Source organism: Limanda limanda, chromosome 17 (genome assembly GCF_963576545.1).
Source record: "Limanda limanda chromosome 17, fLimLim1.1, whole genome shotgun sequence".
In the NCBI taxonomy this organism is placed as follows: Eukaryota; Metazoa; Chordata; class Actinopteri; order Pleuronectiformes; family Pleuronectidae; genus Limanda; species Limanda limanda.
Window position 1 is genome coordinate 5,833,823 of NC_083652.1, and position 25,135 is coordinate 5,858,957.

Here is a 25,135-nt window from a genome sequence, read left to right on the forward strand (position 1 = left end):
CCAGTAGCATTCAAAAGAAAGATGGTCTGTGCCCGTTGACAATTTAAACAGTTAAGGGAGTGATCATCATCTTGGATGAAGGTGGAGGAGTGGTGGTACTGGAGGTGATGGGGAGTGGGTTCGGAGGCTGGACTGGTATCAGATGGGTGGGGCTGAGAGACGAGTGCGATCCCAAATGACTCATACGGGTTGAGGAAGTACGAAATAAGACATTTCGATAACATATTTCCCAGAATGGAATTAGTGAAAAAGTCCTGTTTTCGTACTTTGAGGGTTCCTACTGACCCCCTTCAAGTAATTACTGATAGTTAAACCCAGAAAATGTATTTTACAGAATATGGGAGGATTTGCTGCTTTATATCTTTGGATTGTTTAAACATTTCAAGGTATCAGTTTGGACTCAGGGAAATCAGCTATGTTTCATTTTATGGAATAAAATATCAGATAGTCGCTGAAGTCGTACTGTTCTTGGGGCCTTTTTGCACAAACATCAAAGCCACACTTGCTGCAATGTTATCAGTTCACAATTTGAATTCAGTGTTTTCAAGAGATAAAGCTGCCGCAGTCTGTTCAGTGAAGGCAGGGCCGCTCCCGCAGCTCTGATGAACCCGGGCCAACGTTCATTACATGCCAACCCACGTGACTATTTGCCAGTCGGATGATGGCACACCGTATCATGATCACACAGGAGCGTATAGACGGACAGACCCTGGGGCCACATGGGCGACTGAGGTTTGGACGCCACATGTCTTTGACAGTTTTGGTAAAGGAGGCGGGCCAAGACTGTCAACGCTCAAGCTGGGAGCACTGGGGCCCCGGATCAACCCCCTACCCCCAAACCCCCCCCCCCCAAAAAAACAAACCTGGACTGGGACTGTGGTCATCAGAGCTGCCCTCCGCCATGTTCTGTACAGAGAAGGTGAGAGTGTGAGTGGATGTCGGGTTTGTTGAGGCTGCGATGGTTTTGTTGGGCCAGCTCTGATCATGTGCGTGATCCAAGCTGCTTGGCTGTGCACACGGCTGGTGTTGATTTGATGCCTCGGGTGAAACGCTGTCATATGAGAAAGATGATAACGATGTAGCTGTCTGGTACACTCATTCCATAAACACACAAAATATCTGTAAATATTTCTGTTGTATCTTGACGTCCTGTCTCCGAATTTGCCTCCTCAGCACACCTATTTAACCCCTTCAGTCTCTCTCTCACTCACACACACACACACACACACACACACACACACACACACACACACACACACACACACACACACACACACACACACACACGCAAACACATTTCCCACACACTCCAAAACGCTGCATCTAATTGGCTGCCTGTTTTCCCTACTGCTCCAGCTCTCCTCCCCCTCCTCCCGTTTCCCTCCCAATCGTAATTAGTCTGTTTTAGATCATTATTTAGCCATTTCCATCAAACCGGCCGCCACCCCCACCGCCAATGCCACCACCCCCTCCTCTGCTGCTGCTCCCTCCTCCTCCACTCTCTGGGGAGGGAGGTGTGGCAAGGATCATGTCAATAAATCCTCCTTATCCTATTCTGACTCTCTTAACCCTCTTTTTCCATCTCTTTTTTTCATGCCCTTTTCTCCTTCACATCCTTGCATCTCCATCAACCACGACTCAGTGTTTGGTGAGGAGGTGGAGGAGGGAGGGCGAGGGAGGGAGTGTGTGTGTGTGTGTGTGTGGGAGGTGGGGGGGGGGGGGGTTGCAGGTGAATATGCAGAGCCCCCTCACCTCCTTGCAGCCTTCAACCTGAGAGCTCATGTGGCAGCAGCTTAACCGGAGGCTAGACTTCGTCACGCTTCCCTAGACCTCCTCCTGATCCTCCTCCTCCTGCTCCTCACCCCTAACGCTACCTTCCCACCGATACAACTCCCCACTCCCCCTCATCTCCCCTCCCCCTGCAAAGCGACTCCCCTCCACTCTCTCTGAAGCTTGGGAGACTGAAGGCAGCCTCGGTGCGTGGTGGCAGAAAGAGAAAGAAAAGAAAGGAGAGAGAGAGAGAGAAAGGGAGAGAGAGAGAGAGAGAGAGAGAGCGGCTTTCCTAGAATAGATAAGCAGGAGGAGGCAGAGAGGGATGATGATGGAAGCCAGCTTTGACACTGAGGAGAGTTTTGACGATCCCTCCTGTCTCGCCCCCCAGCACCTCGGCTCCGTCTCCCCAGCCAAGAGGCAGATCAAGGAGGTCAAGGAGACCAAGATCACGGTGAGTACCTCCAAACTTAATCCTCCTCTCTTCTCCTCCTCTTCTCCGCTGTCTCTCCATCTTCATCCCTGTGTCCATCACACAAGTTCATGCCTCATCTTCTCTTTCCTCATCTGTTGACATTGTTTGCTGTGAATCTTTGGTGCTTGTGGAGCAACATGGAGCTTCCCTGCGTGTTGGACATCGGTGTAAATGGAGGAGAAGCAGCAGTGTCTCCCTGACTTGACTGCTCTCAATCTATAAGATGGATTTCATGCCTGTCACAAAAGGGAATTTCTCCTGTCGAGAGGCTCAAACACATCTCTGTCCTGCTGAAACATTCCTGAAGTGTGTGTAAAGAACCGAGCAGATCTGGTAACCTGTACACTGATGTTTGTGTTTTAAACAGTCCTCTGCCTGCCAGATGCAGGAGTGATCTCTGAGTGTTGTCACTGAGTTGTGGGATTGTATTTCCCCTATTTTCCTCCGACAGGTCACACAGAGATGCTGCTGCTGCTGCTGCTTTTCATCCAGATGCAGTATTTGCGTAGAATGGGTAGAATTGATGCTGCAAACTCCTCAGTATCTGTCTGTGATGAGGACAAATGAAATGTTCCCTCCACCAGGATACAATCTGTTAAGTGAACAGCATCTTTGTTTCAAGATGCCCAGACAGTAGCTGTGGTTATGTAATCGTTTAGCCCGTAATGCCATAATGATGGAGGGGGGAGAACTGAGGATGAGGTTGGAGGTGGCAGTTGTGGTATTGTTGGTGATGGTGAATGAAGGCAGGCAGACGTGGTTTACGCGTCTCGCAGGTGTTGATTTTGCGCCCGGTGGGCTTTCCAGACCTGCTGCAGCCGCGGGAGCTGTCAGTGTGGCTATTGTGAAAAACCCCAACCAGACCCTGCGAGGGATGCAGCAAGTGCAGTTTCCATGGTGACAAAAGCAATAGCACTGATTAATGGGTGTTGAAATGGAAAAAACTGGCATAGTAGCTGGGGGTGGTGGTGGTGGAGGAGCTATAGAGCCATTCAGATATTCAGTGAAGACATTCAGTTTGAAATAAAAAAAAGAAATCCTCCACATTCATTTCAAAGCATCTCTGAATGGCTTGAATTTACATGAGAGCAGTAGTTTTCTTTCATATATTAGTGTCGACGTGTGTAAATGTGCAGCCGTGTTGTCTTGCACAATTCACTTTCTTGCTGCAGCAAATGGAGAAAGATAAATAAAAAAAATAATACAGGTTATAGAGATGTAATCTACAGTTGTGTCTGGATGACGTCAGGCCATAAATGTGTCTTTTTGTTTGCCACGATGCACCTCACATTACACAACCCCTCCACAGTTGTCATGGAGACGCACACATCAAAATGGACCCCCGCGGGATGCTGAGGTGTTGCACGTCACGGAGAATCAAGGAGCCTCTCCAGCTCTGTCACCTTGTCTTCACCTTTACTGTGGTTCGGCCAATCAGACCAGATTCTTCTGTTTCACCCTCGGATGTTTTTCAGCTCATTAAACATTCATTCAGCTTGACTTGTTGCCGTACACGCCGCCCGTTAGAGGGGGATGGCGAGACTGGGACGCAGCGTTTCAATTGGTCAGGGAGTAAGAGAAGGGAGGAATGAGGAAATCTGAGATTGCTTTGTAATGGGAAGGTGTGCGTATGTGTAGAGGTTGGGGGGGGGGTAGGATGAGGAGGATAGAGGGGTCTTCTCCAGCAAAAGTAATTTGTTGCTTAGCAACAGTGGCAGAGTATCCTACAGTCTCATTTGCTGAAATAATCTGCTTCTGATGTTGGAGGTAGATAGAAGGGAAGCGTTGAAGTTATTTGACGGCCAACCCATTATTTTTTTTAAGTCTCTTGTGAGCCATTTATTCCTCGACTGTGTCATGATTTTTCTTTCCTCCAAGAAAAATGTGCAATGAAATACCCACAGCCTGTAGGCAGGATGTGCATCCCTAATGATGCTGATGTTTATGAATTTTGGGTGAGAACAAAATGTCCCAGTTCACTCAACAAATCTTCACAGTTGTATGTTGCTCGCAGCTTTGCTTTCTGCGAAACATTGCAACACAGCATGTCGCAGCATCCCACATTCCAGCGGCTGGACTTCAAACATCACCACAAGGATTTATCACACGCCGTGTCATGAATGTAATCTGTATTAATATTTTATTCCCAGCCCCGGAGTACCTCGCTGAGCGGCCGTAAAGGAGAAGTTCAGTAGACAGCCTCCCTGTAGATGAATGGTCTCATTTTCTGCAGAGTGTGAGAGGCTGATAAACAACAGCCATGATAGATGTGCCGCCAGCGTAATGGAAAATCTGGTGCCTGTGACAATCAGTATGATCTCTGAGGCAGAAAATGAACAAAGTGACTGGTCGGGACGAGGAGTAAATCACACCGCTGCTCCTTCAGATTACAGCCGGTTACTGTGTCTCTTGTTTATGCATATATCGCTGCTCGTGTTTCACTTGTTCTCTGTCGTATCGGCGTGCATGTTTGTCACAAAGCCATATCAGTAGTTCCTCGGGATGTTGGTGATTATATAACAGAGAAAGAGTATTACTCATATGTTGTTGAAGTTGTTTACTGGAAAGGAAGTGCTGCAGGGGCAGAGTAAAGAATGAGGAGGTCAGTGTCCAGTGTTCATTTGTAAAAACCCTGATGAATTTTAACGACAGTAAGAGAGAAAAGAGACTGAGGGTCTTTTACACCTAGATTGTTAGGTCAGGACCTTCAGACCTTTCAGCTAAGTCGAACTAAAGGAATAAAAGGTTCCTCAGACTTCAGTCCAAAACAATGGACCAAACTTAAGTCCGACCAAAAGAGGTGATCAGAATCAAGCTAAACCATGGTTCGGTTGGTTTGTAATTTGGAAACATTTGGATAATTAATTTTGCGGGTTGAGGCTCGCTTGATATCTTGCAGCCTTCACCTTCGGCGATATATTGTTTGAACAAGGAAAACGTTCTGTTTGCTGGTAGTAAAACCTCAATGAAATTTCAGTGGCTATGAAATGAACCAAATTAGCCAGTTCATTCATTTGTTCCATTGAAACAGAAAGATAATTTCCTGCTGAACTAACAACAGCCTGACGTCAGACACATGCAGGTCCACAAACCAATCAATGTCAAGTAAAGGATGACGACAGGACATACGTATGTCATAAAACAGTCTTTAGTCTGGTCCCTACATTACAATGGGAAAACAAAACTAACCAAACCAAATGTAAAGAAAAATGACGTGAGGCTTGGTTCAGACTTTCAGTACGAAAACGTCCAAATTCCCCTGAAAGAGATGTTACACATGAAAGTAGCATTTTATGTATATGTTACTTAAATTTAAATAAGTCAGATGTATTGGTGTGATGTGAGAAAAAAAGTAAAATGATCTGGAGCTCGACACTGGTCCTCTCTGGCTGCACATACTGCAGGTGTGAGTCTTTCATTTAACCAGACGTGTGGAAATAAAGACAGCCGTCAGCAAAACACCTATCCAGCACCAAACAGACACAAAGTGAGAAAGATTATTTTACCAATACAACTAGGACGACACTCAGCAGCCAAGGCCTGACCGTCTCCTTATTAAACCAAATATCATTTTCATTTGGATCAGCACCAAACTCCACAGTCCCCTTAAAAAAAATGTTCATCCAGAACCATGAATAATTCCCTGAGGAATCAGTGAAAATGTAGAAAAATGCTTCACAATGTTTTAGAAAGTGAAGAAGAGAATCCCTGGATTTGGATAATGTGTCCTCCCCTGACCTACACCCTTCCACTAAGTTTCATGGAAAGCCGTCCATAGTTTTTGTGTAATTTTACTAACTAACAGATGGAAATATAAACTCTCTGGCAGAGGGTATACTTCAAAAGCCCCCCCCCCCCCCTTTAATTGAACATGCTCCAAAATGTAATGTTTTCTTCATTGGGTTCCAACCTTCCAACAAGTGTTAATTAAACAGTTGAGTGGTTCCTGCCGACAGACAAAGAACCGTTGATGGAAACACAACCTCTGAGGTGTAGGTAATTATTAGTGCTACTTTCTATGTCATTTGTTCTGTACTGGACTTTATGCTGTTTGAAAGTCTCTTGGTTTTATCTATATAAATTATTTAAGGATCCTCACGTCACTGCAACAGCTGCTGACACAGAATTGGTTGAGACTTCACAGGCCTTATGTTCCTGATATTCCCTTGTTAATGCGATGAAAAGAAGTGCCTCTGTAACTTTGCCGCAGTGGCTCTAAAACGTATTGACCCAAGGTTGTAAAGCTTAAAGGAAACCAGAGTCACGACTATAATTAAAATCAGGCAATTTGTCAGGCCTCTGCACAAAAATGAGGGCGTCTGTTAAGGGCTTAATGACAATAATACATGTACTGAAGTAGGGTTTTATTGTCAGTTTATTGTCACCCGAATAGTCAGCGCGTCTCTGAGCTGTTTCTTCTTCATGTGCCCCTGTCCGGCAGCACAGTGGTGCAGTGGGTAGTACTGTTGCCTCACAGCAAAATGGTTCAAAATCCCAGCTTAGTCTTGTGGAGTTGGTTTGTTCTCCAGAAGGATTTGCTCCGGTTTCCGGCAATAGGCTTGGCGAGCTGTCCATGGTGCACACCGCCTCTCGCCCACTGACAGCTTGGCTCCAGCTATCCCCACACAGGTTTGCACAAAATATATAGATATCGGATGCATGGTTGCGCCTGTTAGCAATTATAAGCAGCATAGTGTATTAACTAGGGCTGTCAGTTTAACGCGTTATTAATGGCGTTAACGCAAACCCATTTTAACGCCGTCAATTTTTTTTACGCGAGTTAAAGCAGAGCTGCAGTTGCAGCTTCAGTATTTGTATTCGGATCCAGTCTGACCTGCTCTCGCTTTTTGTTTTAATATTTCGCCAACTAAAATATATATTTTGAAGCTATCGTAGCGTCCCCGCTTACCAAGGACACAGAACTTCTTCGTGGTTTAGTAACTTGTATTTTCCTCTACACGAACATGTGCACTTCTCGCTCTTACTCCGTCACTCGCACACATCAACAACACTGCACTTCCTCATTGATCCCCGATCCCGAAACAACCCCATCCTATTGGTCCAAACAGTCACATGTCCCACCCAGACCCCTTCACTGACCCTCAGGATATCAGAGCGCTCCTTCAACACAGTGTTTCACTGAACATACGTCAAAACCAAACATAAACATAAACCCAGTCCGTTACACTATTAGGCTGCAGCTATATGTTTTTATTTATTTCAAAATAGGGTACTTCTTATTTCATACATTTTCCACAAATAAGGGAAGGGTTAGGGTTAGGGTTAGTAAGTAGGCCGACACTTGCCTGTGTATTTTGTTTGTTTGTTATTTTGTTGCTTGTCTGTTTGAGTAGCTGGCTGAAAGCAAAGAAGTAGTAGGCTTACCTTTTATTGGTAACCTAACTGTCCTAACTATGGTTCATTGTTTCTGAAATAAGAGGCCTGACTGCTATGTTCACAGCAAACTTGAAAAAAAGAAAATATTAAGCCATGGTTTAACTGCACTATAGGCTGAGTCCTTGTTTACCTGAAATGTGCACTTTATAATTTTATTTTGTACCGCCCTGTTGTTTTTCAATAAAATAAAACATTTGCATAAAGCAAGCCAATCCGCTTTTCCATGTTGATAAGAGGATTAAAACGAAAGTAAAATTATGGAAAAAAAATAAATGAAGGGACATTTAGAATAGATAAAAATTTGCGATTAATTGCGATTAATCGCGAGTTAACTATGACATAAATGCGATTAATCGCGATTAAATATTTTAATCGTTTGGCAGCTCTAGTATTAACATTAAAGATATATTTTGGTCGACTGTGCAATAAAGTGGTAAGCAGCGATAAGACCATTTTAAGTATTTATTAACATGCAGTCAACAATCTTCTCCTTCAGGACGCTGGACTCCAGTATCATGGGAATGTTTATAGGCCAAAATCCTGTTGATCGCTGTCTTTTGTTCAGCCTCTTGCCTCCCTTTGGTGTTCTTTGTGACACAGCTGACTTGAGCTGGCAAACATGACTATCCTGCCTTTATTTTGAAGTCGACTCAAATACAGGAAAGTTCGCCTGACCGAGCTGGTAAACGCAGCGTGTGTCTCCTTCAGTTGGCGTAACGGCAGTACAGCGGGAAACTCGGGCTGTAACACCCTGTAACACAGAGTGTGTTTTCTGAGGCATCCTTATTTGGACGCCCGTGCAGTTTGCAGCAACGGTTGACATGGCACACAGGGTTACAGGAGGGAGGGCTCACAGACGGTGAACATTACATAATTGAAGCCCCAAGAGTAATTGACGATTCTGTGAACTGTGGAGTCTGTATTCAGGCTGCGTATTGGCTGTGTTTATCTGGTACACCACGGATTTCCAAGTGAGTAAAGTTCATCAGTTCAAATCGAGGGATGCAGGAGAGAAGGTTTCAGCTCATGTCTCTGTTTTTCCCTCTCTGGCCCCTGAAGGCTCATGGGTCACCTTCTGCACGACCAACATTCACATATTTACTCGTGTCTGACCTTTTTCCCTCTCATCTGCATGACCTAAATGAAACACAGGCCTGTTATCTCATTTTATCATAGCTATATTTCAGCTTCCTATCTGCGTTTGGCTCTCAGCCTTTAGCAGCTCTTCCTTGTCACTGTTCTTCATCCTTGTCTCATGTGATTTTTGTTTTATCTTCCCTTTGCTTCAGATCAACTGTGTGACGTTTCCTCTGCCTGGTGAAGGTCCGGAGCAGCAGCTGCTCAAACCAAGCGAATGGAGCTACTGCGACAACTTCTGGGTGAGTCTGTAGAAAATATTGCAACACAATAAAACAAGTGAGAAACAGCAATCATCAAGTGGTAATTACATGTTAGAAACTTTTTTCAGAGCTCAGATGTATTTAAATGTAGCTGTTTTCACACATGAACTCCAGAAAATGTCCAAAAAATTGGGTACAGACATTTGCAGGAGTTTTCCTTTTACACAAAAGAATGCAGCAGGAGATTGTTTGAGCCGGATACATTGACAACAACAGGAGAGTATACAGAACATCAAGGCCAGGGGTGGTGTCTGGTTGGAGCACACAGGGGGCAATTCCTCTGCATGTCAAGTGTCAGTGGTTTTGTTTACAGCACATCAACACATGTGTCAGCCCTTATCGCCAAAAGCTCTGAAATCTGTTAGTATGGTTCCTCGTTTTTCATCCAGAGATACTTGGGTATTTCAGGGTTTTTTTTTTTAATCAAAACTCGCTAGCTATACATCTTCCAGACATTTTCCTGCTGTATTTTCAAATGGACTTAATCAGACATTTTACTATAGGGCTGACAGGAGAAGTTCTGCAAAATGTCCGGAGAAACTAAGCCATTTTCAGACAAGACCTGCGAAGTCTGGAGAATTGGGTCCGATCTTTACCCGACGTTCTCTGCACAGACGCGTTCACAACAGCAACAAATCATCCACATTATTCGGAGCGGGGTGTTGCAGCATTAAAACCACAGAGGAGATCATCATTTTCTTGACAACACACAGACAAACAAACTCTCTAGACATCCTCTTGGTGTCTGCTACGTGTATGGCTCTGCGTATGCCCCCCCGGGGGATCCCTTCGCCGTGTTCTCACTTCGGATTCTCCCGAACTTTCTGTGGACTTTATATTATGATATAATGTGAAGGCTCTCACTCGGATATTTGCGTTCACTCATGCACCCCCTACAGGGAAAGTGCAGAGAATCTTCGGAGTGTGAAAGCAGCTATACAAACATAGTGTGCTTTTAATAGGAACACCTCATATCAACTGAAGTCCATTGTTTATTCTCATCAAACCAATAATACAGTCACCAGCGAGCCGTGGCATTGAGGTCCACACACCGTCCTGTGGCTGACGTGTCGTCCATCTTTATTCACAGTCTATGATTAAACCAAAGAATTTCCCCTTTGCCCTGTTCCTACACAGTTTGTGTTCTTTGTCGGCTGACCGCTCACGGCATCGCTCCAGAAGGTCCCTGTCAAAATGTTTTTTTGACCTTTACAACATATTCATGCTGGTAACTGCTCCATACCGCTGAGAGCTAAAGAATTCAACTTGACTGAATTATGTGAAGCAACACGGCAGAATCAGTCGATATACATGGTATACATGATACTTTTTTATACATGGATCCAACACTTTGCTCTAATTTACCATAAGATGAGTTTTGTTTTCATGTTGGAGGATCACAGGTGGACGACTGATCATCCAGCATCTCTGCAAACACACTGAATTTCCTTTTTCCAATGTCTACCTAGTGGCTTTTGTAATTTTCACTTTCCATACGTTTCCATCCTAAATTAGATTTTTGTTGAAAACCCCTCAGGCTGCATTATCGACTGATATCCGATGCCTTTTTCCTCCAACCGTTTTTCTTCTTGTTCTTGGACGGTAATGTTGTGTTTCTCTTGGTGGTTTGTGCTTCTAAGGCATTACTCTGCACCTCGGTTCCACTCGGGGACGCACATCACTCAGCGACTCCTGCTTGACATTTCTTTGTTTGAAAACACACATAATAGCCATCCACCCTCAGTGATTGACGCACGCACACCAACGCATGCCCTCCTCGACTTGCAAGTGTGACTCACACATTCATGCTGATATTTTCTGACTCATCCTCACAAACCCACATGCTCTCGAATGTAAACAACACAGAGCAGAGACGCTGCTGGACGTTCTGACCATGCTGTTCGTAGCTGCAGTCCTTCTCCATCTTTGACTGATCCTCTCCTCTTCCTCAGACCGACAAGAAAGACCCCCAGGGGACCACCTCTGTGGCGGGCTTCGAGGTCCCTCTGCAGAAGCAGCTGAAGGGCAAACAGATGCAGAAAGAGATGGCTGAGTTTGTCCATGAGAGGTAACAGCTTCACTGGCAGAGGAGACTGGATTATAGCACCAGAAACTAAATTACTTTGTTTATTTTATTTTGTATTAATTCATTAAGAAAGAAAGCGTCAGACACAGACCTTGAGGCAGAAATGATCCCATTTTACCATGTTAGATACTATAGACGTTAGTTACATGAAATAAGCTCACCAAACACAACAAACGTTTGAACTTAGAAGGTACAGCAGCTGCTTTATATTTCAGTGAAGTCTTTATGGCCTAGGCTTTATATCATTGTCAGAAAATCCAATAAAAAGACCCAAACCATCAATTAATTGCTCAAGTATCTGTTTATCTAAAGTCCTGACGCATCTTATTCTTCACTTGGGAAAAACTTATTAAACAAATCAATGGACGGCGTGATCATGAAAAGTCCAAACTAAGTCCAACATATCCTGCTGCCAGAAATACACACTAAGCACCAAATGTGGATTAATTTGTCACTGAAAATAATCCCAAAGAAATGGGCTGTTTATTCAGCTCTTACACAAAGGGAAACAGAACATTTTTTGGGGACTATTTTCAGCATTTTCTAAAATGACTATTTGTTATTGTACTGAAACTGCATAAAGAAGTATAAAAAAACTTAACTTGATTCACAAAATCAGGAAGATTATCCAGCTCTACACTAAATGTGACCTGCTCTAGGATAGTGACACTCTTCATATACCTGATAGGTTTCATAAAGGTTCCTGAGTTATTTCTTGAGAAACTCAAAGATGTCAAATGTTGGAGGAAGTGAATAGAAATCTCTGATCCGGGTCTGCTCTAGAATTGAATGGGCTCTTCACTGACCCAGGCATACCACTTATTTCCGCTGATCTGTCTTGTACCTGTTTGCAGAACTGTGGCAACAAACAAAGAGACAGGGGTGAAGACATCAGCTAGTTCTCTGTCAGAGGTAACTGATGTTTTCACAGGAAGACGAAGCTGCTCTGAGTTGTGATCATCAGATACATGAACTCAGTGTGGTGGACTGAAGCAGGGAGAGTTGTTCACAGCTCAGGAGCATCAACACTGGAGACATTCACAGCATGAACCAGAGCACAGACAAGATCTTAAACAGCCGGTTCAGGTCCACAGCCATCACACAGAAAAAGCTCTTTATTTAAAGGGATCTGTTGGACGCTGGTCTCAGACTTTTGTTTTACAGCTCAGGGCTGCAATTAATCCCTGAAGCCAGTAATTAAACGAAGCATACAGGAAATAGTTGCCACAATGTCAAAAGCAACATGGAGAATAAAGCCTCTATATAATTAGCTCCGTGTCATTCTACAATAGCTCCATTTAAATTCCGCTCTGAGTCGTGGGAAGTTAATGAGCAAAGTTTCTCCAGATTCAAGAGGTGGCCTTGTCCCAAATCCAGCGACAACCTTTTTTTTATGTTGCTGTGCTGCTATGGGCTGCAAGTATCCCAAAATAAGGTAAAAGAACAGTTTCCGTGACCTTCTCCAAGTGAGAGATTTACTCACGTGTGGATGGTAAATGTGAGACCAGTGGAGGATGTGAAGTTCACAAAGGGCACAAACCCTCAGGGCAAATATGAGCACATCTCATTTCCATCTTTAAAATGGAGACGATGGAACAGACGCTCTGTAAAATATCACTGCAGGTGTTTTACTCACAATCATAATGAGATTAGGAATGCAGGAATACATAACCCACTGAATGAAAATTAAATTATAATGAAAACAACATTTAACTGTTGAAAAATATGTGTATAAAATTGAAGTACATCATATTAAAAGAATTGTAGCAGTGCTTAAGTGTGAAGACTGCATATGGCGATGGACAACCTCTCTCATCGATCAGAAATTAATCCAAAATATAATGTATATAAAATCTTCCATCTTGTGCATTTGGAGCCAGAGTATGTTCGCCCAATCATGAATCAGTCTCAGCTGTCATGTGATCAATGGCTGCAGCTGAATTTGCATTTCCATCTGTATTTACAGTCTATTAGTGTGAAGCAAAACCTGAATCAGGAAAGTCTGAGTTAATGAAAGGCTTTCTTTTAAAAATGCTGTTTCCCCTCATATGTACAAGTCGTATGTTTCATAGCTTTTGGTTTTAATTAACAAAGGCTGAAAATGGCTGTTGTTTTGAACATACGATGAACCAGCAGCAGATGATCACACTGCAGTAAATAAAAAGGAAGTGATGAAGCTCGGTCCTGAACCAATGACGAGCTTTAAGTATTAAGAGGAGGATCAATCAGTTTAATGTGACAGGAGCTCAGTTCTGAATGAACTCCAGTCTTTCAGTGACTGCGTTTAGATGGACACCAGGTTTCCAACCACTGAATAAAGATCAGACTAAGACTGTTGTTTACATGAGTTGCTAATGGAACATTCCATTCATACTCCTGTTTACATGTTAAAGAACCTGATGATGACTCATGCCAACATTGTGTCCAATGTTATTTCCCCAGTTTTAAAACCTCAGCCTGAAATAGATGAATATAAAATGCTACTTTACACTCCAGGTGATTTCTTTCAAATTTTGCAAAATCTTGTACTGGTTTACACCCAGTCGTCCATGTATCATCAAGCAGTTGGTAACCGTCTGTACGTACTATGTCGATGTCCTAAAATGCTGTGAAAACTCCAATTGGCCGTTATAATGTGATTAAGACGTGTACTCATCTACGTTATGTGATGAACATTAGAATACTGTACATGTCTTTATTTGATTATTGCTTATTGTGAGTATGACCTTATCGAGATTATTGCATCTTCACGCTCAGATCTGAATCTTAAAATCACATTATGATTCATAACCTCCAATTTAATCACTTCACTGACATGGTTTTCTTTCCTCTCATGAGCCAGGCAGCCTTCACATGTTTCTCCTTCTCTGTTTGTGTCTCAGGATAAAGATCGAGGAGGAATACGCCAAGAACCTCTCCAAGCTTTCTCTGAGCCCGCTGGCAGCGCAGGAGGAAGGGTGAGTGCAGCAAGCGTTTCGCTGCAGGACGAGAATGCCTTGATCTGATTAGAGATAGTGGCAGTAATTAAGAGAACCCTGTCTAAAGATAGGATGCTTTAAAATAGACCCATTCCCACTCTGCAGTCTGAGTCTGATGCACCATTCAAAGAAAGAAACCTCATGAAAGGGTGGATGTGGTGTCGGCCTTTTGCCAAAATAAAAGAGAAATGTCTGTGAAGAACTCAAAATCAGTGTGATGAGATTTGTCTCGAGGAATCTTTTAAGATCTGAAATTTTGATGTTTATTTTCATCAATTAGAATGAAACTCAGGCGACATCCACACTACAATGTTTCGGTTTGAAAACACATCAACACATGATCAACTGGCTCTGTTCTAGTTTGAAAACTGCAGAAACTGAGATGTTTCGGTCTTTTCGATTACTACGAAGCCTTTGCTGATTCATCAGCCTCTTATTACATGACCCCCCCCCCCTTCCTCATATAAACACCCAGCATTAGACTCCAGTGTAGAACGTTAACATTCATCGATTACAAGTGTTGCTGACCCTTTGCTAACAGCTGCTGTTCAATTCTGCATCTGACAATGACACAACATGTAGGAGACATGTTTTAAATGTGTAGGAGACAAGCTATTATTTAAGCAATCTAACAATCAAATGCTTCCTGTTAACTCAGTATGTTTGAGTGGTCACATGATATGCATTTACAGGCATGTTAGCATGGACAGAGCTAAAGCGCTCATGTGGACAGAGGTCATTTGGGTTTGAAAACGCCATTTTCAAGTGAACATCCATTTGTGTGGCTGTAGCATAACAGACAATTGAAAGTATATTTGGGCAAAAATATAGATACTTTGATACTTGTTCAATGTCATGTGTTTGAAAATATACAATTTCGGTTAGTTTTACCTTCGATAGTATCAAAAAGTACAGAATCATATCTACAATCAGGAGTCAGTAAAAGTACCACTCTGTAAAAATACAATGTTTTCTAAAAGTAAAAGTGAATGTACATTCCAAGTATAGACAGGAAACTGTACTTAAAATATTAAATGTAAAAGTACTCAACTATGCCACGACTTTTTCTGCTGATTGACAGAGTGTTTGACTTATTTCATGTTGCTGTTTTCTCAGGACTCTTGGCGAAGCCTGGACTCAGCTGAAGAAGAGTCTCCACGACGAGGCAGAGGTTCACCTCAAGTTCTCCAACAAGGTAACTGCTCATGTGGGCTTTTATTGTGAAAACTCATCCAGAACTGAAGATGATTAGCTTCTTGGAGCAACTATTTTGATAACTGATAAAATTGCCAATTCATCTTCTGGAATGTGACGTTTCTGAAAGTAATTTGAATAATCTTGTGTTTCTGCTTGACACTAAGATACAACAAACATATAGAAGGTGCCAGCTTTGACCCAGGGAAATTATAATGGGCATTGTTAGCAAATCCAGGAATTTGATTTTTACTTTCTTAACCATTGTGAGATTGTTCAACAATTTGTCCTTGATTTCTCAGATAATCATTCATGGATCTCGATGAAAGAATTCAGTCATGTCCGGTAGCCAATGTCTATGAGTGTATGTAATTTGGCTATTTGGTCATTTCCAAATAAAAATCCAGATTAAGTGAATTTAAATGTGTTTTCTGGAGGAGACTGTTGGGCACTGGTGGAGGTATGAAGTCTACTGAGTGACATGTTAGTTAAAAAAAGGGAGACAGAAGTACAGGAGATTACATAAAGGTGTGCCACCATCAAAAACAAAGCTGTAACAATGTGCATTGGACACAAGTAAATTTCCAGGTTTGTGTTTCATGTTTTCAATCAGCTGCACTAATTTGGTCTGATCCACATCCCGAGGTGATGGGGCTAGTTTTCCCTCAACCGTGATGACCGATGAAGATGACCTGTCCCCCGTTGTAATTATCAGCGATGCAGAAACCACACACTTGCCTCAGACGCAGCCCCTGAGCTTCTCACTACTCCTCGTTGTCTAATTAATTAGTTACGTTTTTTGACGACCCCCCTCCCACGAGCATACAGGCTCCTCCATGTTCCACCAGGTCACTCCACGCTTTGTTTTACTGGTCCTGTAATTTAACGATAAAATCCTGGAAACATGTCTCATTTAACAATCTCTCAAAGTGCAGATTATAATAAACTATACCAAAATTGTTGTGAAATTAAGTGCAGTACCTGCAAGAGTTTCCTGGGAATCAAGCAGAGAGTAGATGTAATTTTATTCTTGATAAAAGAAATTCCACCGATATACTCCACAATGCTTTAAGACAAAGTGAAAATGTGTCATAAGACATTTTTGAGAATGTGTTAAAATCATTTTCAGCAGTTTCTTTAAACAGAGCCCCCTGCTACTCTGTTCTTTTCTGTTATCACAGCTCCACTCTGAGGTAGAGAAACCTTTGCTGACGTTCAGAGCCGACAACTTCAAGAAGGACCTGAAGAAATACGACCATCACATCGCTGACCTCAGGAAGCAGCTGGCCAGTCGCTACGCCAGCGTGGAGAAGGTACTGAGAGATTTACCCCACAAAGATTTATTCCTTGAGTTGGGCTGCATTTCGGCTCGTTTCTCTTCTGTACGTGCAGGCAAGTATTTTATATCCAAAAGTGAAGCTCTACCAAGGTTACATGATGAGAGAGCTTTAGTGACACACGCATCTGATTACAGAACCGTATTGTTGCTACCCACCAGTTAAATCATTTCATGGATGCTTTTCTTTTTTGTTTGAAATATAAAATCATAAGAAATGAATTAATACGCATAACATTTTATTTTGTATTCAATACACATCAGATTAAGATCAGGAGAAATAATAATAATGAAAAACAACAAGAATTTAATGCTTGTGTTGTGGAGGTTTTAGGCAATAAAAAAACCCCATCACATGTCAGTTTAACTTTAAAGATATTTTGCTTGTGAGCATATAAAGTGATATTTTCTATAAAAAAGACGATAGTGTAAACTTAATTTCTTGGTTGGCAGCGTTCTCCAGTTCCCGCCGGGCTGTGGGTAATAAACACGTCTTCATTTAATAAACATGTCAAAACTCTCGATATTCCCATCAGGCCTCTCGACTTCTCTGTTACACTCATATCTGTCTATACGTGAAACAACAAAAGGTAGGAACCAACCAGCTGCTTGGCAAGACGACATGCTGCAGCAATTTAAATGTTCCACATAAAAATATAGAAATCCAATACTAATTAGAGGGCTCATTGATATTCTCATTTACTGAAATATATAATTTACATTGTAAACTACACAACTCCATAAGAAACATACATTTGCATGATAATTTAAGTGAATCAAATTACCCAAAATACTATGTGTTCCAAGTAGTTATTTTATCAATAACAAAATGGGACTCTACTGCTTCATCTTTTCAAAATATGGGTCATCAGTACTCTTTATTTTAAACCGATTTACACAATTAACTAATTTATCATGAGACATGAATCCATTTTTTCTGAAAATGTAACATCTAGTTTGGCTTGGTTTCCAATTTTCTTTTATATATCTGATTTAAATTACCTGAGTTAAATAACCGTATCCGCCTGTTGGAGAAAAGAAAAGATTGCCTTGGCTTTTGCCAGACTATTAGCTGAATGTTTACCTATCAAACATTGTCATGGTACGACCTTGATGAGTTGTCTCTTTAGAGAATAAGAGAAAAGACTCAATGATTTGGATTAAGTAAAGGATGAGAGGATGAGAGCAGGATCTGAGCGGGGAGATCAGTAGCCGACATAAAAAAGGTTGTAATGACTCTTAGATGTATATCCAGTAAATCTGAGGATTATAGTGAATGACTCATTGTTTCTACGTCTGTTTGTGTGTGTCTTTGTATATGTGTGTGTAGTCTCGTAAAGCCCTGGCAGACAGACAGAAGGATCTGGAGGTGAAGACCCAGCAGCTGGAGATCAAACACGCCAACAAGGCAGAGGAGGACATAAAGAAGGCCCGGCGGAAATCCACACAAGCAGGTCAGCGGTCACAGAGTCAGATATATAAGTTGCTAAGAGACAGTCGGGATAGTGTAGTTATTCAGATGTCATCAAATAACTGGTGTAAGCAGTCTGCAAGGAGTGAAAAGGTACAAGGACACAGAAGACAGAAATCTTACCTGAGACATTTTACAGAGGAAAAAGATGAGCCTCGGATGTAAATGTTCCAGTTGAGAAAAAATGCTCTTAACAGGTTCCTCCTCTGTTCCCCTCAGTAGATTAGTCACAGCCCACAGCACTGATCAATGCTGCTCATAGGTACAGTTAAATGATGTCTGCCTTGTAACGTCGATCACCGCTGTGACCTCAAGGTTGAGCCAAATGTCATCACGGCTCACTGGGCTCGCTGCCAGAGACGAGAAGGTGTTTGTACCTTCACCGGATGAATTTAAATGAGCTGCAGTAGCAGCAGCTTCTGCTTCATCAGGAAACAGAGCTAAAATGTCCTGGATTTGGTCGAGTGTCGGGCATTTAACGTTAAAATTTAAAGTGAAAATATAAAATAAATATCAGTAAAATGCTTTTTAAGTATTTATGGATTTTACTGTTATAACTGCTCAAGTTGTAGCCAGTGGTCCAGTGGTTCCCAACCTTGAAACCATCACATTTCACACTTAAAACACTGAGAATAAAGAAATGAGGACTGAACTAAATGAGATTAGATTTAAAATAAAATAAAATAATAATAATAATAAGGATAGTAGTACAGTTGAAATAATAATTTCCAAATGCAGCAATAGAATTAAAGTAGTTTAGAGAAACCAAACATTGTGTTGGGCCCCTTCAAAAAGTCCTAAGACAAATCTGCAGGGGCCCTCACTTTGAGTCCTCAAACTGTTTCTTAAAATTGAAAAAAAACAACTTCTAATCACTCTTGGTCATCTGAAACATGACAAGGAAGGCGGGTTAAAGATTTAGAGACACTAGTTTCCTTTCAATTATATTACTATGTAATGCAGAAACCTTAACCTGAAAGTAACTAGACATCCAGGACATTCTCTCTGAAATGTCCTGGAATAATAAAGCAGATAAGGTAAAACTCAAGTCAAATATACCAGAAAATTATACTTGAGCACAGTGGTTGAGTAAATGTGTTTACTCACAGTACATTGTTAAGGTGATTTCATATTGAAATATATAATGATAATCAACAATGTTTCTAATTTTGGTTCTAAGAGGTTGAAATGGAGCTGTTGAAACTCCACTAACCTCTGGATATTTACAATAAAAATAGTAAATCAGAAGTAAAACAAAAAACAATATAAAATGTTGGACACTAAAACAGAAGTCTGCATCTAACCACGGCTGGTCTGTGATGGATCAACGCAGCAAACAAAAATCTGATGTTTAGTTACAAGAAAATGTGAGCAGTTCAGGATTTTAGCAGCCATTTAAAAATAGTATCTGTCAAACCAGGTCTGACATGTTTTCAAGTTTGTCCCAGAAATGTTCAGCTTTTCAAACACATCATGTTAAAATAAGAAGCTATGATTAAACTTAATTTTGTTTTTATATTTAAAGAGCTGGTTTATAAAAGATCTAAGTGCTTATTGACGTATAGGTTCTGTGCTTGATTGGAGGCTGGTACAAAAACGTGCGAAAATGATTACAAATGCTTAATATTAATAATTTTAACAGTAAAGTTTTCTTTGGCACAAACTCATTGATGAGTAACATGTGAGCGCCCTCTTCTGGATTCTACTCCATGTGCATCACACTCAGGAATGATGAGGTGATTTGTAAATGTAATGAAACCTCCCCTGTAAACTCTGATCTTCTCCTCTGCTGGACTCAAGCAGACTTGGATTCGACCTCTGACCTCTCACATTCTCATCTGTTCTCTCCAGGAGACGACCTGATGCGCTGCGTGGACCTGTACAACCAAACCCAGTGCAAATGGTTTGAAGAGATGGTCACCACCAGCATGGTTAAAAAACTTTGAAAATTAAGAATTGAAAAAATAAAAACTCATGTCAAATGTGATATTTTCAGGTTATTATTGTATTAATTAATTTACAGTTTATTCAGAAGTGGAAATAATTCTCAAATGATTAAATGTTGATGATAGAGATGGTGTGAATTTGTATTTTTGGTGTAATAACAATATATTTTATTGTATAATAATTTGAATTTTTTATTATAATATACATTTTTTATTAAACCTGTAAACAGAGTTAGTGTTAAAGGAAGAACTGTTGCTTCATCATATTTGATCAAACTGTGTTTTAATAAGGTCGGAAAGAGTTAATTATTTTTTAATATTGAGGTGTTTTTTTTGAGGAGTTGAAGTTGATCAGTTTCTATATCTTCCGCTTTAGGAGCTGGAGACATTGGAGGTGGAACGGATCGAGTGGATTCAGCAGCATCTACGTCAGTACACAACTCTGCGACACGAAACCGACATGTTCAATCAGAGTGTGAGTCTCTTTGTTTTCCTGCATTTTTCTGTTAATTTACTTTGTAATCACTGAAGAGAAGTATGCTAGGCTTTCTCTCAAAAAACACAAACACATGATGAGTTAAGAATTTATTTTTATTTTTAATGGAGAATATAAAGGCTCTATTTAACGTTCTTAAATCTCTTATTACTTTTCATACAATAACTATATGATAATAATAATAATACTTATTTTTGGAAACTCAGGTAACAACAATATATTAATATTTTCCACAAGAGGGATCTCTTTCAAATCTGTTAATTACCTTAACTAAAACATTGTTGCTTTGTTTTCTCAGACGTATCTCAGTCAACATTAAACACACATGAATGATTTATGTATCTTTTTAGATTAAGTGTCACTTGCACTTTTTGAGGGTATGATCATCTCTAATGTTTTTCTTCTATGAATATCCATAAATATGCTTGAATCATAGAAAAAAGATTGACCATATGCTTGAGATACCTAACATTTTGTGGCCTGCTTCAGGATGTGAAGCAGTTGATAGCTGTCTGTAAATCCCTCACTAAACTACAAACAGGAGCTTCTAATAAGTAACTCGGTAGAATTTATTGCCATGAATTTGGCAAAAGTAAAACAAATGCAGGCTTAAATAAGAAGTGAGTGTCTCTGGTAAATAGCCCTTAAAATACTTTTTTTTACTCTTAGATTTCTCTCATTCCCACATGGACAACAGCATTTACTCACCTCTTTATCAGCATTTCATCAATTGATCCACAAATTGATTAGCAAACTGTTATTAGGTTTACCAGTGATTTGAACTGATTGTAATGGGACTTTCTAGCCATGGCAGCACTTTGATGGATGTAGATGTAGAGACAGATTCAGCCATTGCTGATCATCTGTCAGTCGTTCACCCAACACACTCACTGTCATCACTCGGTGCCTCAGTGAAAACAACCCAGACGCTCTGCTCGTCGAGACGGGGGTGTCGAATAAACCCTGCAAATCTAGGCAGACATGTTGTGTCAGCGCTGAGAGAAGATACCATGAGGGTGCTTTTCTGTGTGCTGCCTGACAAGATGGATTACTCAGAGATGATACGCTCACTACAGATCAACATAAATGGATGATCTGCTAGTAGAGTGTACATATATCTCTCTCGAATAAAGAAAATATGACTCTAATACTCCCTGACATTTAGTGATGCTTGAAACTGAAAGGATACAGCATCAGGCGGGAAATGTATTAAGAGAGTCTAAAACAAAATATGACACTCAAACTCTCAGATGGAAGCTGGAGGAGTGTAATCATTTAAGGTGGATTATCAGCTTTTTAAAGTAAAGCAGCCTTGTGCAGCATTATGGCACACTGTGGATTTGACATCCAAAGTCAAAGACAAGTCATCTATTTAATAAGAAAATATATCAACCATATTGATATCTGTTTAAACATGACATAATTCCCTGTAATAAATTATTGCTAGTGCAGTGCATGTTCTAAATCTGCCTTAATAAGGTTCTGTGCTCTTGTCCTTTGTTAATGCTTGATTCCTTCTCATAAGTGAGTCCTCCTAAAAAAAGTTCTACAGTATACTGTCACTTTTTATTCTTTGTGTCCTGAGCTTTTTATACACAGTCTATGGTGCAGAGTTAAGTTTGAAAATGTTGTGTTTATCTGCAACCTGGTTTATCTGCAATGAAGATTTTAAAGTTGTTTTCAAAACTGAATTTGCTAGATTAACTTAGCTGCCTATATTTTCAAACAGTGCATGTTGGCTATTTCGGAGGTCGGTTTAGCAATCATCACAAACTTCAAACTTAAGTTCACAACTTTGCAAATTTACAGCTCTGCTATTCAGCTCACTATAAAGCATTAAAGCAACTTGCTTAAGAGGAGGTGACTGTATAAAGAGTTGTAGCCAGCACCTGTGGCTGAGTCCAATATGTTGAAATGAAACTAATTCTATTATTAAAATTTACTGACGACGATTTTGACCCATTTGAGCCTCTTGCCGACAACTGCTGCAGTTTATCTGAGGACGTAGATGAAGACATGTTTAACTCGTTCCACAAACTGAAGGAACACTTTCCCACTACAGAGCACTGGTTGCCTGTTTATTCAGTTTTATTAATGCATCACATATCGAAATCACACCTAACTCTGCACTGCACTTTCTTGGGCAATTTCAAATACATCTGCCAATTGTGAAATCAATTAGATGAATGGTTTGCGAGATATGTGTTCCACATAAAGATAGACAGATGTTTGTGTAATCAGTACGTAGATTTAATATTTATCATTAATCTTTTAATGGAGCCCCAACTGTTCATTACAGCCTAAAATAGGATAACGGAAACAACATATTAGTGATTAGGTGATTTATGGTTGTTGGAGCTAGAAGTGGAGTGAGAGAAAAGGACATAAGGTCGTTAAAAGGCTCTTCATTCAAGCATTTTCATAGCAGTTTGCTAACTTCAACCCTAGATAGGAAAAAAACTGAACAAAATCATGTAGATGTAAATGCACATGTTGCAGTCATTGTGATCAGAATGCAATCTGATTGGCTAGAACACATCCACATGTGGTCAGGATTACATTGTTATTTGATAGCTTAGTTTAGCACAATTTGAAAATAGGTTAAAACAAAAAATCCACCTACGACCTATCTTTAATAACATTTATAGCTCATTTGTTTAATCTGGTAAAAAAAGAAGATGTGCCCTCCCTGTTGGAAGTCTATGTTCTAAAACCATTGATATTCAAATTAGTTTATGGCAACTAAACATTCATAGATTATGGTGTTTGCTCACTCTCCCTACTGTGGAATGTATCTCACCCTTAGACTGTGTATAAAGATGGACAAAACAACAGCTTCCTGAAAGTGATCTTTGCCCCCTGGTGGCAGGCTTTAGTATAGATCATAAGCCCTGCCTGGATGTTCGCAGAGGGGACATGATGGGGAAAGTTAAAAGTCAAAGTAGACGTCAAATTAAATTTTCTGTCTATTGATTTATCACTTATCACACTGATGATAAATTGTTCATGTTCACGATTACTACTGAGCAGACTTTCGCTCCAAATCACGTCATCGGCCCAAGATGTTGGTTTATTTTTATACAATTAATCGATTTCCTTAAAACCATAAATATTGAAACCAAAGTTTATGATGCCTAAATGTTGAGAGTCACGCTCCCTTCTGTGTACTGTTTCTGATCTGCTTAGGTTATAATAATAATAATAATAATAATAATAATAATAATAATAATAATAATAATAATAATAATAATAATAATAATAAATGAACTAATGCTGATGTTTGATGGGATAATTTTACGATTTGTGTATTTGTAGATGGTGGAGCCGGTCGACAAGCTGCTGCAGAACGTGGATCCAGCCAAAGACAGAGAGCTGTGGGTGAAGGAGAATAAAACCGGCGATGTTCGACCTGTGGATATGGACATTTGAAACCATGGTGACCTGGGATCAGTCGCTCGATCTGTCTTCAGTATTATACAACACAGTGTTCCAGAACATCTCTAACACCACTGGTCAACGGACGGTACATGTTCAGATCACAGGGGTCTGCTCATCCTCACTCTGACTGGAGTATCAGGAGGAAAGGTTCATACTTACAACACAGTCTGAGGCCAGGAAACAGTTACAGATCAAACTACCAGCATGTTCCTTCTAAATTTGAACCCTATCATAATCAACATTAGCTTACTGAATGCCATCTAACATACTCGGCTGTTTACCTGTTGTAAAGTTGAAACTATAAAAAAATAATATGTATTTTCAATTGTTTAGTTTAGCTTCAATCAACACTTTTCCAGTTTGAGTAAACCAAACAAAAATAGGTCTTATTATTGATATTTCCCTTTATTTTAGATACAGATATTAACACATATGGAGATCGTAGAATGAATATGATATATTTTCATATTTTGCTGGCTCGTTTTGGTGGACATGCATGTTTTGAATATCTTGCTTTCACTGTATATGGACAGCTGCACAATTTGTGGAACCGGATGGTTGTTTTGGTATAGTCATTGAATTTACAAGGTGTTCTGTATTTTGAAAGAGGCAGAATCAATTCTCAGACTAAGAAATTGACTTAAAGTGTACAGATATTTAATAGCCAGTAACCTCAACAAACACACACACATAAACACACACACATAATCTGTGTTTTGGAATGTGAATTTGATTATGCTTATCACACGTACCGACAGGTAGTTGATCTAGATTTAGGCCAGGGTCTTTTTTGGATCAGTCCGGAGTAAAAAGGTGGTCCAAGTTACACTGAAACACCTTTTAGTGCCTAATGGTTATATACCTGGAATGTCCTTGATATATTCTAATCTGCATCAGTGTACATTTGTACATACAGGCTAGATGTATTTTGCTGTCAAATGTTTAACGGGCCGCAGATCTTCGGGGCCGCTGAGGTGTTTGTACTGTACAATGTTGTTTGTTTTATTTTTGGTAAATGTACAGAGAATATCTTTATGGTAGTTTTCGATAAATGCAGCAGAAAGCTAAATTAAAAAAATTACAGAGAAGATAAAGGTAGTGATTACTTTTAGATGGATGAATCGATTGGAGCGAAAGCCAGCTGACTC

The 25,135-nt window shown here is 40.5% G+C and overlaps 1 protein-coding gene across 1 annotated transcript; it reads left to right on the forward strand.

The window, feature by feature from the left end:
- Positions 1–2,095: 2,095 nt before the first annotated feature.
- gas7a (growth arrest-specific 7a) lies at positions 2,096–23,978 on the forward strand. The gene is made up of 10 exons (XM_061090841.1): positions 2,096–2,224; positions 8,932–9,021; positions 10,995–11,110; positions 14,011–14,085; positions 15,223–15,301; positions 16,482–16,613; positions 17,967–18,090; positions 19,959–20,038; positions 20,430–20,528; positions 23,865–23,978. Exons 1-10 carry the CDS (start codon positions 2,096–2,098, stop codon positions 23,976–23,978), a joined length of 1,038 nt encoding a protein of 345 aa, XP_060946824.1.
- The last annotated feature ends 1,157 nt before the right edge of the window (positions 23,979–25,135 follow it).

Coding starts and splice junctions, on each gene's coding strand:
- gas7a (XM_061090841.1), top strand. CDS start 2,096: ATGATGATGGAAGCCAGCTTTGACACTGAGGAGAGTTTTGACGATCCC. Junction 9,022..10,994: donor GCTACTGCGACAACTTCTGG/GTGAGTCTGTAG, acceptor CCTCTTCCTCAG/ACCGACAAGAAAGACCCCCA. Junction 20,039..20,429: donor AGATGGTCACCACCAGCATG/GTTAAAAAACTT, acceptor CTTCCGCTTTAG/GAGCTGGAGACATTGGAGGT.